This window comes from Phacochoerus africanus, chromosome 16, assembly GCF_016906955.1.
Source record: "Phacochoerus africanus isolate WHEZ1 chromosome 16, ROS_Pafr_v1, whole genome shotgun sequence".
Classification (NCBI taxonomy): domain Eukaryota; kingdom Metazoa; phylum Chordata; class Mammalia; order Artiodactyla; family Suidae; genus Phacochoerus; species Phacochoerus africanus.
The window spans coordinates 3,041,409-3,057,957 of record NC_062559.1 but is presented as its reverse complement, the minus strand read 5'-3'; the positions used below and the strand labels follow the sequence as shown (position 1 = coordinate 3,057,957).

The 16,549-nt window shown below is 59.0% G+C and overlaps 2 protein-coding genes across 2 annotated transcripts in view; one reads left to right on the top strand and one right to left on the bottom strand.

Moving 5' to 3' along the window:
* Positions 1 to 9,277, top strand: part of LOC125117667 (dipeptidyl aminopeptidase-like protein 6) — a 260,710-nt gene extending 251,433 nt beyond the window's left edge. The window contains exons 17-22 of the mRNA XM_047763699.1: positions 2,346 to 2,400; positions 4,992 to 5,103; positions 5,745 to 5,803; positions 6,506 to 6,578; positions 6,695 to 6,768; positions 8,499 to 9,277. Coding sequence (XP_047619655.1) covers positions 2,346 to 2,400; positions 4,992 to 5,103; positions 5,745 to 5,803; positions 6,506 to 6,578; positions 6,695 to 6,768; positions 8,499 to 8,645 — 520 coding nt within the window. The 3' untranslated portion in view covers positions 8,646 to 9,277. The remainder of the gene's footprint in view (positions 1 to 2,345; positions 2,401 to 4,991; positions 5,104 to 5,744; positions 5,804 to 6,505; positions 6,579 to 6,694; positions 6,769 to 8,498) is intronic.
* Positions 9,278 to 12,930: 3,653 nt separating this feature from the next.
* LOC125117756 (keratin-associated protein 5-1-like) lies at positions 12,931 to 15,711 on the bottom strand (the record flags this gene model as incomplete). Its single annotated transcript, XM_047763846.1, has 6 exons — positions 12,931 to 13,056; positions 13,928 to 13,953; positions 14,077 to 14,131; positions 15,014 to 15,090; positions 15,449 to 15,474; positions 15,656 to 15,711. Coding segments are annotated over 6 exons (366 nt in total), but the record flags the coding sequence as incomplete, so codon positions are not given.
* Between the last annotated feature and the right edge of the window lie 838 nt (positions 15,712 to 16,549).

Below are 16,549 nucleotides of genomic sequence, written 5' to 3'. Positions count from 1 at the left end.
ACCCACTGAGCAAGCGCAGGGACTGAACCCACAACCTCATGGTTCCCAGCAGGATTCGTTAACCACTGCGCCACGACGGGAACTCCCTCTTGGAAAGTTCTTACTCGAATGTGTTGGGGAATTTCTCTTTGTTGTTTCTTTCTGGAACTTTTCTTGTACTGACTGATGCTTCTGGGTTTATCCTCAGTACGCCTTTTCTCTCCTGTTTTCCAGGCGTTCCGCTGAATGTTTATTTTCAGGTAGGACCCCTCAAATTCCTAGCCCTCTCTCATCACCCGAGAACAAGCTACTCCTGTCTTACTGGTTCCGTACTTTTTTCTAGCTCTCTTATTGATGGTTCTCTTCTGGTCACTGCATTATCTCTATCCCTCTGGGTTCCTGAATTTTCCCAGAGTTTTGTCGTTGCTGCTGCTGTTGTTTGGGTTTTGGTTTGGACTCTCTCATCTGGAAGATTCCTCATATTTCTGATGAAACATGGCTGCTTCTTCATTCATAAGAGAGCCGCTCACGCAGGTGTCAGTTCTGTGCCCAGTGTGAGCAGCCTGCAGGTGGGCTGTGCCCAGGGCGGTGGAGGGCATCCAGCGCTTCGCTGGGGGGAAGGTATGTGTCCTCCCCAGGGTGGTCCCTCTGTCCAGCCCGAGCAGCACATTCAGTCAGAGACACCTGTCGGGTTTGCTCGTTGCAACCCTGCCCCTCACTCCGCCCTGAGCCTAGTGGGCTTCTCCCCACAACCGAGACTTGGGAAGTTGGGGTGACGTGTCTGAAGCTCTCATAGCCTCTGAGTAGCTGGACAGGAACTGGACACAAGACACCCAGACTCAGTGAGAGTGGAAGCTTCTGAAGGCAAGGCCCATGGCCTAGGGAACCCTAAGACTTAGCCCTGAGTCCTTGCAGATGGCACATGCTTGAGGGATGGGGGAGGGGGGATATGATGGACCCGTGTTCCTACTCCCACTGGTGTTCTAAATGGAATCAAACCTACATCAACCCCCGGAGCAGACACGCATGAATCAATTTTCTGCAAATAATCTGGGGAAACCCGTTGCAATAAAATAAACAATAGCCCACGGTTGTCGCTCAGTATCCACGGGGACTGGTTCCAGGAGCCACACGGATCACACAGGCCTCAGATGCCCAAGCCCCTTCTATGCAATGGCGGGGTATTTGCACAAAACCATCGCACATGCTCCTGTGTACTTAAGATGCAACCTCGGGGCGTAAATGTGATATGAACAGTTCTAAGTACCGTGTGAGTGCTGTGCACGGAGTTGCCGGCGTACAGCACATTCAAGTTTTGCTTGGATTTTTTTTCAATATTTTCTATCCGCAGTTGGTTAGATCTGCAGACGTGGAAGCTGTGGGTACCGGGGTTGCGGGGGTCAGGGTGGCGGGAGGGTGACTGTAATCCAAGTACAACATTTTTATCATCCCAAGAAGTCAGGGACATTGCTGCTCTGAGCTGGGCCCTCCCACCCCTGTCTGTTTGCCAGAAGCGCTGTTCTAACCATGAAGGGCTGGCAGTGTCCTGGGACTGGGGTCCTTGGGGAGCTGGCACAGGAAGGGCGGTTATAAATGAGGGGGTGGCTCGAGGAGGTAATGGCCCGGCACTCGGAGCAGTAGTGACAGGAAGCTTGATGGAAGGAGGCTTGGTGGCGGTGGCAGATGTGGGGGGCGACTGGTAGGCTCAGCAGCCGTCATCCGCCAGCAGGCGGCGGGACTCCTGCTGCTGAATTAGGGTCCAGGAACCAGAACGCCTCCAGTCACGGCGGGGGAGACAAGGGACCAGCAGGGTGAGCAGGTGAGACACCGCAGGGTGAGGCAGGAGCCAGGCAGCCCAGCCTGCAGCCCCAAGCTGGCCGCGTCCCCGCAGGGCCCCGGCAGGAGTGATTCTGCCGCCAGACAGGCCCAAGACAGGGACCCCCTTCCAGGAGTTGGGAACCAAGGACACTGCAGGTGCAGGGGGGTCCCAGTGCCCTGGCTCAAAGCCCTGTGACACCCAGAGTGCCTTTGCTCCTGGCTGGCCCCGGAGGACCCTCCCCGAGCCTGGGCGGCTGAGAGGCACCTGGTCCCAGGAGGGGCAGATCCACGCACGCAGGCCCGAGAGTCTGCAAAGCAGCCCCTCTGCCTCGTGCTAGAGGGTCTCTCCGCAGGCCGTTCCGCAGTGACCTCAAGGGCGCTGTGAGTTTCTTCCGTGGGTGTGCGGGCTCGGGATGCACCAAGAAGGGCGACAGCAGTGAACAGTTCTGTCCAGCTCCAGTGCCTCCCTCCTTGAAGTGGCGGGGCAGGGCCGCAGGGGCCAGGGCACGGCTGCGCCCCACACTGACGCCTCTCCTCTGACCTTGCAGGATGATGCTCAAAGAGCAGTACATCGATAAAACCCGGGTGGCCGTGTTTGGGAAGGTGAGGCTGCCGGCTCGTGTTTGAACGCCCCCCTGCTCCGGCCACTGACCTGCTCCATCACCCAGGACCCGTCATCCTTTACCGGGAACGCCTCTGGTCCAGTCGTGTGCAAGCAGTTGTTTTTCAAGCGAGATTTTCTTTTTCTTTCTTTTTTTACATTTTTTATTTATTTATTTTATTTTCTGTTATTTTGGGTCTTTTTAGGGCCGCCCCCACGGGACATGGAAGTTCCCAGGCGAGGGGTCCAATCAGAGCTGTAGCCGACGGCCTGCACCACAGCCACAGCAACGCAGGACCCGAGCCACATCTGCGACCTACACCACAGCCCATGGCAACACCCGATCCTTAACCCACGGAGCAAGGCCAGGGATTAGACCCGCATCCTCATGGATACCAGTCGGGTTTGGAACTCACTGAGCCACAACGGGAACTCCTGTTCAGAGAGTTTGGATGTTGAGTGATCCCAGCACAGGGAGCCCTCAGTGACCAGCTCCTGTGTCCATGTTTCTTTTCAAATTATCTGGAAGGAAATCTAAAAATAAGCCTGGTCTTTGTGGGAGTGGACCTAGGCCCCTAATTACTTTCAGACATCAGCCTGCTGTGCTTCTCAGGAAGGGGGTGGGGGAGGCGGGGTCTTTACGTCTGTCTTTGTGGCCACGGTCACGTTCATTCACTAGCCAGGGGCTGGGGCATGGCTGGGGTCCAGGTGCAGGCAGGGTCCCCTCCCGTCCCCTGGCACCCTCCCCCCATCGTTAGGCTGCCTGGGCCTGTGACCTCCGCATCTCAAGGCAGGAGCACAGTTGGACAGGGGCAGGCCTGTCCTCCCTCTGAGGGACCAGGCCCCACACAGTCCCCTGCAGTGACAGCAGGCGGAGGTTTGGCCAAGTAACCTTAGGAATACGACATCGTCCCCTCGGAGCCCAGCGCTCCGTGAAAGCTGCATGCACCCTGTGGGTGTGCCAGAAACACGTGCTGGACCTCCACAGCTGCATGGGAGGTGAGGCAGTAAAGGGGGGCCAGGGGACAGGCCAGCCCGGACACCGAGTCCAGTCTGAGCAGGCGGAGGCCCACCCCCGCCTGGGAGGCCTAGAGCCGGTTGGATCCCTCACGGCGTCACCCTGGGTGTCGGCACTTAGCCCGCGTCCCCACGGGAAAGTCACTGCCCCACAGGCTGACCGCTGGCTCAAGGGGGGCGCCCAGGCCCGGTCAGCCTCTGTCCAGGCTTGGCGCTGCCCCAGTTGCACCATCTCATCCTGGGAGCTCAGCCTCCCACCTCTGGCTGCAGGCCAGGGCGGGCACCTGAACGTGGCCCGGCACAAGGACCTTTCCAAGGTCACCCTGGACACAGATGCAGGTGTCACTGGGCCGTGAAGAGGCTTCCCGGGCAAGGGGTTGATTCAGCTGAGGGCGTCGTGTCCCATCCGCCCTGCAGGACGCAGCTCACGCCCCATCCCTGAGACAGCGGAGGATGTGTGCCCGTGTGTGTGTGTGCGTACACCTGTGTGGGCGTGCACCGTGGGGCTCTTCGCTGGCCCCCCTCCAGTAGCCACCCTGCCCAGGCCCCCGCCTCTTTGAATAGCGCCTCGGGCAGAGGTTTGTGGATCCCGCTTGCAAGTCTCCGTGGAGGAAGTCAGCCGGTTTCCTTTAGCTGCTGAGCGTCCCGTGGCTCCTTCTAGTTTTTTTACGTCACCTCCATGAGCCGGGGAACAGTCGGGCTCCGTCCCCCTCACCCCGGAGCACAGGACCTCCTGGGGCCGCAGACCCGGTAGACCGCACCCCACCCCGCAGGACAGGGCAGCGCCACCCCCTCGCTGAGCCCCTGGAAGCCGGGAGGTTCCTGAGGCAAAGGTGCTCAGCGCTTCTTTAAGACTCTTCGTTTGGAGCAGTTTGGAGAGAATTACCCCCCCCCCCCCCGCATGCGCAGCCCCCCCACCCCTGTTTGGTGCCTTTGTCACCGCTGATGCCCTGAACTCCGACAAGGAAGGTGGCAGGGAGCCCCATGCGAGGATGCTGGGCTGGAGGGGACCTGACAGCGCCCCACACTCTCACAGCGCTCCTGGCCCACACTCACACCGTCCACACTCACGCCGTCCACACTCATGCCGTCCACACTCACACCGTCCACACTCACGGCGTCCACACTCACGCCGTCCACACTCACGCCGTCCACACTCACACCGTCCACACTCACGCCGTCCACACTCACGCCGTCCACACTCACACCGTCCACACTCACGCCGTCCACACTCACACCGTCCACACTCACACCGTCCACACTCACGCCGTCCACACTCACGCCGTCCACAGTCACACTGTCCACACTCACACTGTCCACACTCACCATCACTTTTCATCCTCGTGTGACTTGAACACGAGGCCCCACGAAGAGGGCTGTTTGCGTCACGTTCTATTTCTTTGGAAAAGTGTTTGCTTTTCATCTTTTCACCTCCCTTAAAAACAGTTAAGCTTACATTTTTTAAAAAAGAAAAAACTCCCTGACCGTGGCTGCTGGACTCACGGACTGGGGGGGAGGCCGTCTTCCTGAGCGGGTCCCTGACTTGCTCACCCGTCTGTCTGCTGCTCTCGCCCAGGATTACGGCGGCTACCTGAGCACCTACATCCTCCCGGCCAAGGGCGAGAACCAAGGCCAGATCTTCAGCTGCGGCTGCGCCCTCTCTCCAATAACAGACTTCAAGCTCTACGGTAAGGGCCCCCGCCCACACCCCGCACCCCGGGAGGGGCGGGGAGTTGTCCACCCACTGATGCCCCTAAGCCACATTCGAGGGAAAGCCCAGAAGCCGCAAGGCCGCTAGTGGCTCTGGGAGTCGTGAGCAGAATGGAAGGAGGTGTCCTGCCACCACTGCCGCCAAGGGCTGCCCTTCCTCTCTGACCGCAGAGCGGGCAGGGGCCCTGTGCCGGTGTCTGCCCGGGCGGGTGGGGGTGTTCGGAGCTGCCCGCAGCACCCGCCCGCAGCACCTGCCAGGGAGCCAGGAGGACGCAGACATAGCGGACTTAAAAATAAGGCATTTCTGATGGAAACGTCCTGTTGGTGGTGGTTCCTGCTCCCGTATGTTGACCTGAAGCGTGTGTTTAAAACTCCGATCAAGTTTTGCTGACTGAAGTTTTCCCTGTGCGTCGAAACCCCGCCACCAACCTATTGCAAGGTCACTGTGGTGCTGTCTTGACTGTCCACGTAAAGACCCAAGAGGGTGACATGGTTTTTCAGAAACAGAAGGTCACCACCCAGGTGGAAGGGAGCCCGCCCCCCCGCCCGGCCCCAGGGCGGCCCCCGAGTCGGACGGGGCCGAGGCCCGTGTAACGCTCTCCCCTCTGCTTCCGTCCAGCGTCTGCATTTTCCGAGAGGTACCTGGGCCTCCACGGACTTGACAACAGAGCGTACGAGGTAGGTTTGCGCGACCGCCCCTTGGCCGTGGCGGAATCGGATGGCGTGGGCCGGCCGCTCTGATTTGCTCACCGCCCCCCTCCAGCCCCAGCCACCCTGTCGCTCCCTTTCCACGACCAGAGGTCACGCTGAGAAGACCTCTGGACCCCCCTTCCAGCTCCCTGAGAACTGGGTGACTGTGACTGTGACCGCTCCTGGTCGGTTGCCCATCCTGGAACCGAGGGACGAGGAGGAGAGCTGGGAAGGGCTCGGGGTGGAGGAGTCTGTCCCAGGATCTGCAGGCTCCGGCGTGGGTGGCCACCGCCTCCCATCCTCGCTGTCCCCTTGGCCGAGCGCAGATGTCACATGGGGCATCTCCTCACCTGGCACCGCAGAGCCTAGAGCCCTGCTGCAGGCAAGGCTGCCGCTTCCAGGCTGAAACCCCCTTGGACCCTGGGACTTCTGGCCAGGGTGTCACCTCCCTGTGGCATCGGGTGGAAGGATGGCCAGGGCCACCTGCAGCGGGGGGAGACCCTTTGTCCGACTCCCTTCTCTCTGCACTTCCCTCTTCCTGAGGGGCGCCCAGGCAGGGAGAGGGGAGGCTCCTGGATCTGCTGGGCGTCCCACAGCAGGTGGGAAGCCCCCCTCCCGGTCAGGGCTCCAGGGTGCACCCCCGCTGCCTGCCGCGGGTGCTAGCTCTGTCCTCTCTCCCCGCGTGTGCAGATGACCAGGGTGGCACCCCGGGTGTCGGCGCTGGAAGGGCAGCAGCTCCTGATCATCCACGCGACCGCCGACGGTGAGCCCCCGCCCGCCCGACACGGCCGCTGTGCTTCGGGCAAAGCATCGCCCTCAGCGGGGTCACGGGTTTCGACAGACAGTTTCCTCACTCGCCTCTCTTCTTTTTCTCAACAGAAAAGATCCATTTCCAGCACACAGCAGAACTCATCACACAGCTCATCAAGGGAAAGGCTAATTACAGCTTACAGGTACGAGGCACACCTGCTCTGCTTCCCACCTGGAGACGGTCCTGTCCATGGAGCCAGAGCCGAGTGGTACCCAGGCCGTGCCACTGCCACACACTCCTGTGTCGTGGTCATCGCAGATGGGACCGATCAGCAGGGCTTGCTTTTCCTGCTCGCTAACGGTAGCTCGGTTCTGCACGGGTGTTTTCGCCCCGGGAGAACGCTGCCCCCGCCCCACCCCCTCCCCCCGGGGGTGAGCAAGAGGGGCCCCACACCCCACAGGCGATGGAGGTGGGCCCCTGTCCCACGAGGACGAGCACGGCCGGGGCGGGTCCCCAGCCTCTCGTGCTAGCTCCCTCTGCACAGCACACATCTACTGAATACTGGCCGGATGTTCCAGAAAGAATCATCTGTGGCTCAGCAGTAGTTAAAGATCCCTGCCCTTCCTGAGAACCAGACCCATGGCCTTGCCCCGCTTGGCATCAGTGCTGACCCAGCAGACCAAGTCCAGGGCCTTTCCAGAGATGCATGGTGCTGCTTCTGGAAGCTTCTTCCGTCTGCTTCCTGCCATCGGGTTCATTTGGCGAGACGCACATAGCCTTGGCCTTCCTGCTTTGCTGTCTCGTGAGGGCTGGCATGGGCTGGGCAGTTTGCGAGTGCATCCTGCAGGAAGCGAGGTTGGCTCCAGTGCTGATGGGTGGGGAAGGAGGGACGTAGCTCATGGGACTTTAGCTCCCTTCTGAAAACGTTCAGATGGCAGTAAACCTGAGAGCCGCACGGCAGTGCCAGGTGCAGTGTTTGCACCCAAGGCGGCCATGGTAGGTCACGTGGCAGACCTCTGGGTGCCCGTGTGGACCACTCCCCAAGATGCAGGCCAAGCGAAATCAGCAAGGTGCTAGGCGGTAGGCCCCACAGGCCCCCAAGACACCCCTGCAGGCACAGCGAGTGTCTGCAGAAGCTCAGTGAGTTTGTAACAGTGATGAGCTCCAGGGGAGGGCCCCAGGGCCCGGGATGTGGGGAGGGGGAGACAGGCTTCCTGCTCCGTGTCACTTTGTACTGTTTGATGTTTAATGTACCCAGGGCAGCTCAAGTAAGTCCCCCCCTTAATAAATACTCTCGAGGCGTCGCGACATAAGAGGAAGACAGGGTTCAAAAGGCAGGAGGCAGCCTGATGTCACAGAAGGAACACAGGCTCTCAGGCCCATTTGCCTTGGCTTTGACTCCGTGCTGGGAGGGGTCCTTTTATTCAGGATGGGCGTTTGCTGCCATTGTCTCAGCACAGGGTCCCAGGCCTTGCTGTGACATTTCAGAGGCACTTCATTGTTGACCTCTCACGAGGCTCAGTGAGCTAGACTTTATGGTGGCCGTCACTGCCCTGGACACCACTGGACACCGAGGTCCAGAAAGGCCCCGGTGCTGTCACAGGCTGAGTCAACACAGGTGCCTGTGGGAGCGGGGCAAGGGTTGTAGGGACAGCTCAGGATTCTTTCCAGTCCCTTGGGCGTCCTGATCCCTGGAGGCCTGGGCCGCTGCCCCTGTGGTCCCCGAGCCTGGATCCGTGTCACAGGTTCCAAGAAACACAGCAAGGCTGCGCAGAGCCCATTAAGCAAAGCCAGGAGAAGAAGCCCTGAAATGACTTCAGGCGAGGATCCAGGCAGCGGGGTGCCCCGGCCGGTGGGGCCCCGCGTCTCCCGGGCACCCCAGCCCCTCACGGAGGGTGGCCCAGGTGGATGACTTCTCTTGCCTTCTTGCAGATATACCCCGACGAAAGCCATTACTTCAACAGCGCCTCCCTCCAGCACCACCTCTACCGGTCTCTCACCAACTTCTTCGTGGAGTGTTTCAGGATCCAGGACAAGCTCCCCACGGTCACGGCCAAAGAGGACGAGGAGGAGGACTGACCACCCCGGCCCAAGCCCAGCCTGGCTCTTCCTGGAACAGCGGACCCCGGCCTGGAGGCCCCCCACCCCCCACCCCCGACCCCTGCAGACACCTGGGGCAGGGGCAGGAAGCGTCACCTTCATAGCATGTGTGTCTTGGGTCCTGCAGGCAGTTTTGCTTCAGAAACCAGCTCCGTCGTCCTGGGTGGAGCTGCACTGCCACGCACCAGGGCCTCCCCGGAGCCTGGAACCCTCGCCTCCTCCCGCCCCAGGGGGACTGTGCCTCCCACGACCCCTGCCCAAGGAACAAAGCAAAGGACGGACAGCGGTGGAGAAGCTGGCCCTGGGGTCGGAGCCTGCGAGCGGCAGCATGGAGACCCAGCCTGGCTCGGTCCCCGCCCACACGAGAGCATCCCATCCGCCTGACGTCACCGCCATGGAACAACTAGAGCACAATTATTTTAACAGTACTTGTTCATAGGTTGGCTTGCTCTTTCTGTAATTAGGAGATTCGGCATTTTCAGGGGCTGTACCACGTGCTGCTGTCGCTATGCTAATGGTTAACCTTATGGAATTAATTCGTATTTTTCTATGGTTTCTACCTGACACTGTCTCTGGTCATGGGGTTGTTTTGCTGTGCTTTGTTTGTTTTTATTTGTTTGTTTTTCTGTTTTTTGCTTTGTTTTGCTTTGTTTTGTTCAGTCCGTCTGTAGGCTTTGCACTGGTTTGGATAAAGAAACAGATCAGAAGTCACTAACTGCTCTTTCCCCAAGGGCATCTTTAGACTTTGTGGAGACATTTCAAAACACCGAGGGGGGGAAACATCCAGTACTATTCACTAAAACATTCATAAATAAAACCTCTCTCCCACCAGGCTGCTTTAGGGTTTGGCTGAGATGCGCGCCGTCTGTGCCCTCCCTTTTCCTCCGTGATAAGTCGGCAGGTCTTTTCAGATGACATTGGGTTAAAAAACCTGAAAAGAGGAAACATTGACTCCATCTGCAGGTCGGCCACGTGTGCTCGGGTGACAGGAACCCTGGAAGAAAGTGGGGCCCGTGGGGCGTCACCCCCGCCCTGGGGTGGCTCTGCCCCCGCCTCCCACAGCCAGCAGTTTCGTCGAGGTTCTGTGCTGGCCTCGTGCGGTGTCCTCTGCCCAGATGGCCGGCCCGCGTCCCGGGCATCTGTGCTCTGTGGCAGGTGCAGGCGGGACTGTGGTCACACGTTGAGCCCTGTCCCCCGCGCACCCCCTGGCCCCCATCGTGTTTGGCCGGAATGCCTGCACCCTGGCCGGGCTACACTTTCTAGGAGTGCCAGTTTGAAATGTATCAACGACTGTCGTTGCCTCTGGAGCTTGTGGACAAGCTGAATGTCCGTTCTGATTTCTCCAGCCTTCTGTCCTTCTGGAGACGGGAGTGGGGAGGTCCCTAGCTCCGTGTCGCTGTCTGGTGTTTGGGGTTTCTGCGTTCATCCACGCAAGCTCTGAGCAGCAGGTGCAGTCCGTTGGATTGGAAGAGCTCCACCGCAGGCTTTTTTTTAGGTGGCGCATCACCGATTGGGAAAGGGTGACCCAAGGGACGGCTCTGAAGGCTACATGGCCAGGCCTTCGCTAGGTCAGTGGACTTGACCCCCTGCAAAGCCAGCGCAATCCGAAACAGGAGCCAGCTCTGGCTGCGAGGCCCGTAGGAGGGAGTGGGAGTGTGACACGGTGATGTTTGTTCATCCGAGAAGTGGAAATTATTTTCCCACCCGGAGAGCACGTTTCTCACCCTCCACCATCTCGCTGTAGAAATCGTGTAGATTTCAAGGAGTCTTTCAGGTGCTCACTGGGCCCAACCAGGAGCCTGTGTGCAGCACATAAGACCTCCCCATGGTTGCAGCGGCACTGATGTAAGAAGGACGAGACAGGAGTCCCCTGGCCACTCAGCCAGTTACGGATCGGGTGTTGGCACTGCTGTGGTCCAGGTTCGATCCCTGGCCTGGGAACTTCAAATGCCGTAGGAGTGGCCAAAAAAAAAAAAAAAAAAAGACGGGACCCATCAAGCACATGGAACTCCCCCATCAACCAGAGACGTGAATTTGTGTTTCGTCTTGAAAGTTTCGGGGTGAAGACATAAAGGAAACATCAAGAATAATAAAATTGGCACTCAGGAGCTCCCGCTGTGGCACAATGGGACTGGCGGCATCTCGGCAGCACTGGGACAAAGGCACAGTGGATGAAGGGATCTGGTGTTGCCACAGCTTCAGCCTAGGTTGTGGCTGCAGCTCGGATCTGATCCCTGGCTTGGCAACTTCCATGTGCCACAGGGCAGCCAAAAAGGAAAAACAAAAATAGTGCTCAGTTGAGGCTATAACACTGCCTGCTAGAAAACTCTAGACAAATCCGCATTGCTTGGAAAGGCATTCATTCGTTGTGCTGTTGTTCATTCAATGAGCGTGACATAGCCCAGCCTGCGAGCAGAGGGACCGACTGATTCAATAAACCTTCCAAGCCATCGAGCAGCCACTGCCTCAGAGAAACAGCCAGTCACCCCCGCTGCAGGATATCACCCTTCTTGACCAAGATTCAGAGGAGATGAAACAAAAAAGCCGGACGCAGCCCAGCTCACCCTCCGGCCCCAGGTCCCCACGAGCACCCCCGTCCCCGCAGCTGGACCAGGAAGGAGGCCACCCCCCCACTGCCCTCCCCCGGGTCTGCCTCCTGGGCGGTCTCGACTGGCTGGTGGGAGCTGATGGTTCGTGCAGGAATGATGAGCCCCGCTTTCAGAGGCCCTGGGTGTGGGGTGATCAGACTGGCCCTGAAAGCAGATGCTGGCTTGACCGCTGGGCCCAGGCCAGGTCCACTGGGCACAACAGGTGAGCTCCGGGGAGAGCCATGCGGGTGAGCCTGGACCTGCACCTGCCCCAGGTGTTGGAGGCCGAGTGTGCTCCCTGGGCTCCTTCCCGGAGCCTCTATTAAAAACCCCAGTGCTGGAGTCCCCGTCATGGCGCAGCGGAAACGAACCTGACTAGTAACCATAAGGACACAAGTTCAATCCCTGGCCTTGCTCAGTGGGTTAAGGATCCAGCATTGCTGTAGTGTAGGTTGCAGATGTGGCTTGGATCTGGCGTTGCTGGGACTGTGGTGTAGGCTGGTGGCTACAGCTCCGACTAGACCCCTAGCCTGGGAACCTCCATAGGCCATGGATGCGGCCCTGAAAAAAGACAAAAAAAGACAAAACAAATAAATAAAATCTTATTGATATAATATATGGAAACACATGGCCCTCTTCCGTTAGCACGTGGCTGTGTGCTTTCGGAGGGGCAGAGGAGGCAAGAACGGGGAGCCTGTGAGAGCCCGGGACGCAGCAGAGACTATGCTGAGTCCTGCCTCCATCGGCCTCCATGAGCCCCGGACGGTTCCCAACTTCTGCCCCTATTTCCAGCTTGGGACCAACCAGGGGAAGCTTAACACTCTCCCGTGGGCAGTCACGAAGAACCCCCGCCCCCAGCGCCCATCGTCCCCACCAGGCCCACCCTCCAAGCCCCCTCTCCCAGCCAGAAGCCCCTGCCAGTCGAGCACATGTAAGGACCACCCACCCCCGTGCTCCCGCCAGCTCTGAGGAAGCAGCCTCTGCCTGCCGTGATCTGGGTGTGTATTTGTCAGCTCGGCCGCCTAAGAAAACACCACAGCCGGCGGCTTAAACAGCAGGAGTTTGTTTCTCAAGGTCTGGAGGCTGGAAGTCTAAGATCGAGGTGCTGGTGAGACCTCTTCCTGGTCCCTCCACGGCCACCCCATGGCTGTGTCCTCCCCCGGCAGAGAGAGAGGGAGAGTCCTGGTCTCTCTGCATCTCATAAGGATACTAGTCCCTCCGTGGAGGCCCCACCCTTGTGGCCTTGTCTAAACCTAGTCACCTCCCAAAGGCCCATCTCCAAAAACCATCCTCTCAGGGGCTGGAGCTTCAAGCAGTGAACGGAGGAAGCACCTGTTCCATCCTTATCTGCACGCTGGCCTTCCGAAGAGAAATGGGGGCTTCAGAAGGGCTGCTGAGAGGCAAGAGGGGACCCCGGGCGCAGGAAGGAGGGAGGGAGAGGACCAGCCTGGGGGGCGCTGCCTCGCGGATCAGGCTTCTCGGGGGGTCTGGTGGGGCGGGCCTCTAGGCGCTGTGTCCTGAGAGGCCTGGGCTCTCCCTTCTGCAAACCTCAAGCTGCAGCCATTCAGCATCTGAGTCCCGTCACTCACAATACACAGGCGATCAGAAGCCCAGAGAAGGCAAGGAAGTTGCCCAAATCACACAGCAAGGCAGGCGCCGCTGCTGGTATTTTTCTTTCATGACAAGCTCGGAAGCCAGAGCTCCCTCCAGGATCTAGCCCGTTCCTCTGGGCGCCAGCCCTGGGCCGCAAGCACAGCCAACATGAAGCCAGGCTTGCTAGCGATGGCTGTCACGTCTGGGTTCTGGGCAAATGACACATCGGTGGATGCTCCCAATTCCATTCAGTTCAGGCCCCTTTCCTAGGAAAGCTCTTGCCCGATCAGCTGCCAGGGATCCTATGAAGCCATATAAGCTGTATCCTTTCTGGGTTCCAGGCCGGGCTCCAAAGTAGCTATAAGCAAGGCAGTAACATTTGGAAACAGAACAGCCCGGATCAGTCACACCCTCTAGATCGAAGGCCCTCAAACTCATGCATGTCAGACTCCACCGTGGCCCCCAAAGAGGCCCCCAGCCCCAGGATGACAGCAGACACAGCACACACGCAAACACATCTGAGAAGCCCCGCACTGAATGGGTGGCCCCACAGATGCCAGGCAGGTGTCCCCAGCACAGGCTCTGGCCCCCAGGACTCGGGATCCTGGATGGGACCCCCGATTACAGCCTAGCATTGGGGGGGGGGTGGCACTGCAGGCCTGGCAGAGGCGGCCGCTCGCTCCCCCAGCATCCTGCGCCTGGAGCCAGGTGCACGCAAGGAAAAGCCCGCCGGAACCCACCGCTTCTCCAAGGCTTTCCATTTCCCAGGACCCCATGTCCAGACACTGTGACACCCCCAGTCCCCAGCCCGTCAGCACAGACTTACCTCTGGCCACTGTCGCCCCCAGGACCTGACGACCTGCTGGCTGGAACCACCCCCCTCCCTGCACACAGACCTGCCCGCTGCCCCTACCCACCCACACACCCACACACACTCACTCACACAAACACACACATCCACCCCCCAACACCCACTCATACCCACACACACCCCACACACACCCACTCACACACCACACACACACAACCCACCCACCCCCAACCACACACACCCACCACACCACCACACACCACACACACACAAACCCCCACACACACCGCCACAACCAACACCACCGCCACAACCCACCACACACAACACGCAGCCCAACACCACACACACACAAAACACCCCACACCCCCACACACACGCACACAACAACCACCCCCACCAACACCCACGCAGACCCACAGACACCACACACACACCACCACACACCAGCACACAACACACACACACGAACACTCCACACACCACCCACCCCGCAAGCCACGCACACACACCAAACACCCACCCACCCACCCACACACACACACCCACACACACTCCACAACCCACTCACACCACATACACCCCACACACACACTACACACAACACACCCCCACACCACACCACACTCACACCCACACACACCCACATACACGTGCACCCACAAGCACACACCACACACACACCCCACCATACTCACATGCACACACCACTCACACACACACACCCTCAATCCACTCACACAACCACTCACACACTACCACACACACTACTCTCACACACATGCACTCACACACCCACTCACACACCAACACAACCCACTCACACCACCACACACCCCACAACCCACTCACACACCACACAGAACCCACACACTCACACACACATACACCCACACAAACCCTCACTCCACTCACACACCACCACACACACACTCACACCCCACACACGCACCACACATACCCACTCACACACACAACCCCACACACCCACTCACACCCACACATACACCCCACACATCCACTCACACACCACCACACACCCATTCACACACACCACCACACACCCTTGCTCCACTCACAAACCCACTCACACACCACCACTCACACCCACTCACACACACACACACACACCCTCGCTCCACTCACAAACCCCTCACACCACCACCACACACACTCACACATACCCCCACCCCCTCAATCCACTCACACACCACCACACCCCCACTCACACACCACCACACCCCCACTCACACACCCACACACTCACACCCCACACACACTCCACAACCCACTCACACCACATACACCACACACACACACTCACACACACAAACACCCCCCCCACACTCACACACCACACACACACTCACACACACACACATACACGTGCACCCACAAGCACACACCCCACCATACCCACATGCATACACCACTCACACACACACACCTTCAATCCACTCACACAACCACTCACACACTACCACACACACACTCTCACACACCACACACACCCACTCACACACCCAACCCACACACACACCACACAGAACCCACACACCCACCCACACTCACACACACATACACCCACACAAACCCTCACTCCACTCACACACCACCACACACACTCACACCCCACACACGCACCACACATACCCACTCACACACACACCCCACACACCCACTCACACCCACACATACATCCCACACATCCACTCACACACCACACACCCACCACTCACACACACATACACCCACACACCCTCGCTCCACTCACAAACCCACTCACACACCACACACACACACACACACACATGCACTCACACACCCACTCACACACCACCACACACACACACAACCCACTCACACACCCACTCACACATCCTCTCCCTGCACACACACCACCACATGTACCATACACACTCCCCCATACACATACACACACACACTCACACACCACCACATACCCACTCACACACCCTCCCCCCACACACATGTACCATACACACACACACACACACACACACACACACACGCCCTCACAGACACACACACGACCCTCCCTCTCTCACACATACACACACACTCCCACCCCCACCACACCAGCACGGGTGGGCTGTCGGCGGGCTGCGGCTGTTTAGGACCTGAGTGTGCTCTGCTGACCATGTGCCAGAAGCACCCCCCCGCAGTGTCTCCAGAGAGTCACACGGCCCTCCGGGGTTGAAAATCAGATCTGACTGTGTAGACACTACCCCTGACCAAGGGCTGAGTCCACATCCTGCATGTGCCCAACCCCAAAGGGGGGTCCCCTTGGCGTTCATGCCCCAGGCACCTCCTGCTGTCCCCAAGGCCCCGTCTCACCCCACGAGGCCATCCCTGGCTTCCATTCCAGAGACTTTGACCGCGTCACGCCCACAGCGTTTATTCAGATTCATTACACATCCATTTGGTGGCTTTGAGCAGAGGAGGGCTTGGTTTTGCTGGGGTTCCTGCCCCGGGCAGCCCCCTGCACGAGGCTACCACTGTGACACAGGCACTGACCCTGCGCCTTCCCAGGCCTGTTCTTCCAGACAAGACACACAGGCCAGGAGCCAGCAGCAAGGTGTGAGGACAGCAGGCAGCCCAGGGGGAGGTCCCCACAGCCAGGACACTGCCCAGCCCTGTCTGTGACCACAGTCAGCCACCAGGCCACGTTCGAGTCCCAACCCTAGAAACCACGAGAGTTAATAAAAGATTGTTGCTGGGACTTCCTGTCGTGGCTCAGTGGTAACAAACCCAACTAGCATCCATGCGGATGCAGGTTCGATCCCTGGCCTTGCTCAGTGGGTTAAGGATCCAGTGTTGCCGTGAGCTGTGGTGTAGGTTGCAGATGCAGCTCCGGCTGGAGCCCTATC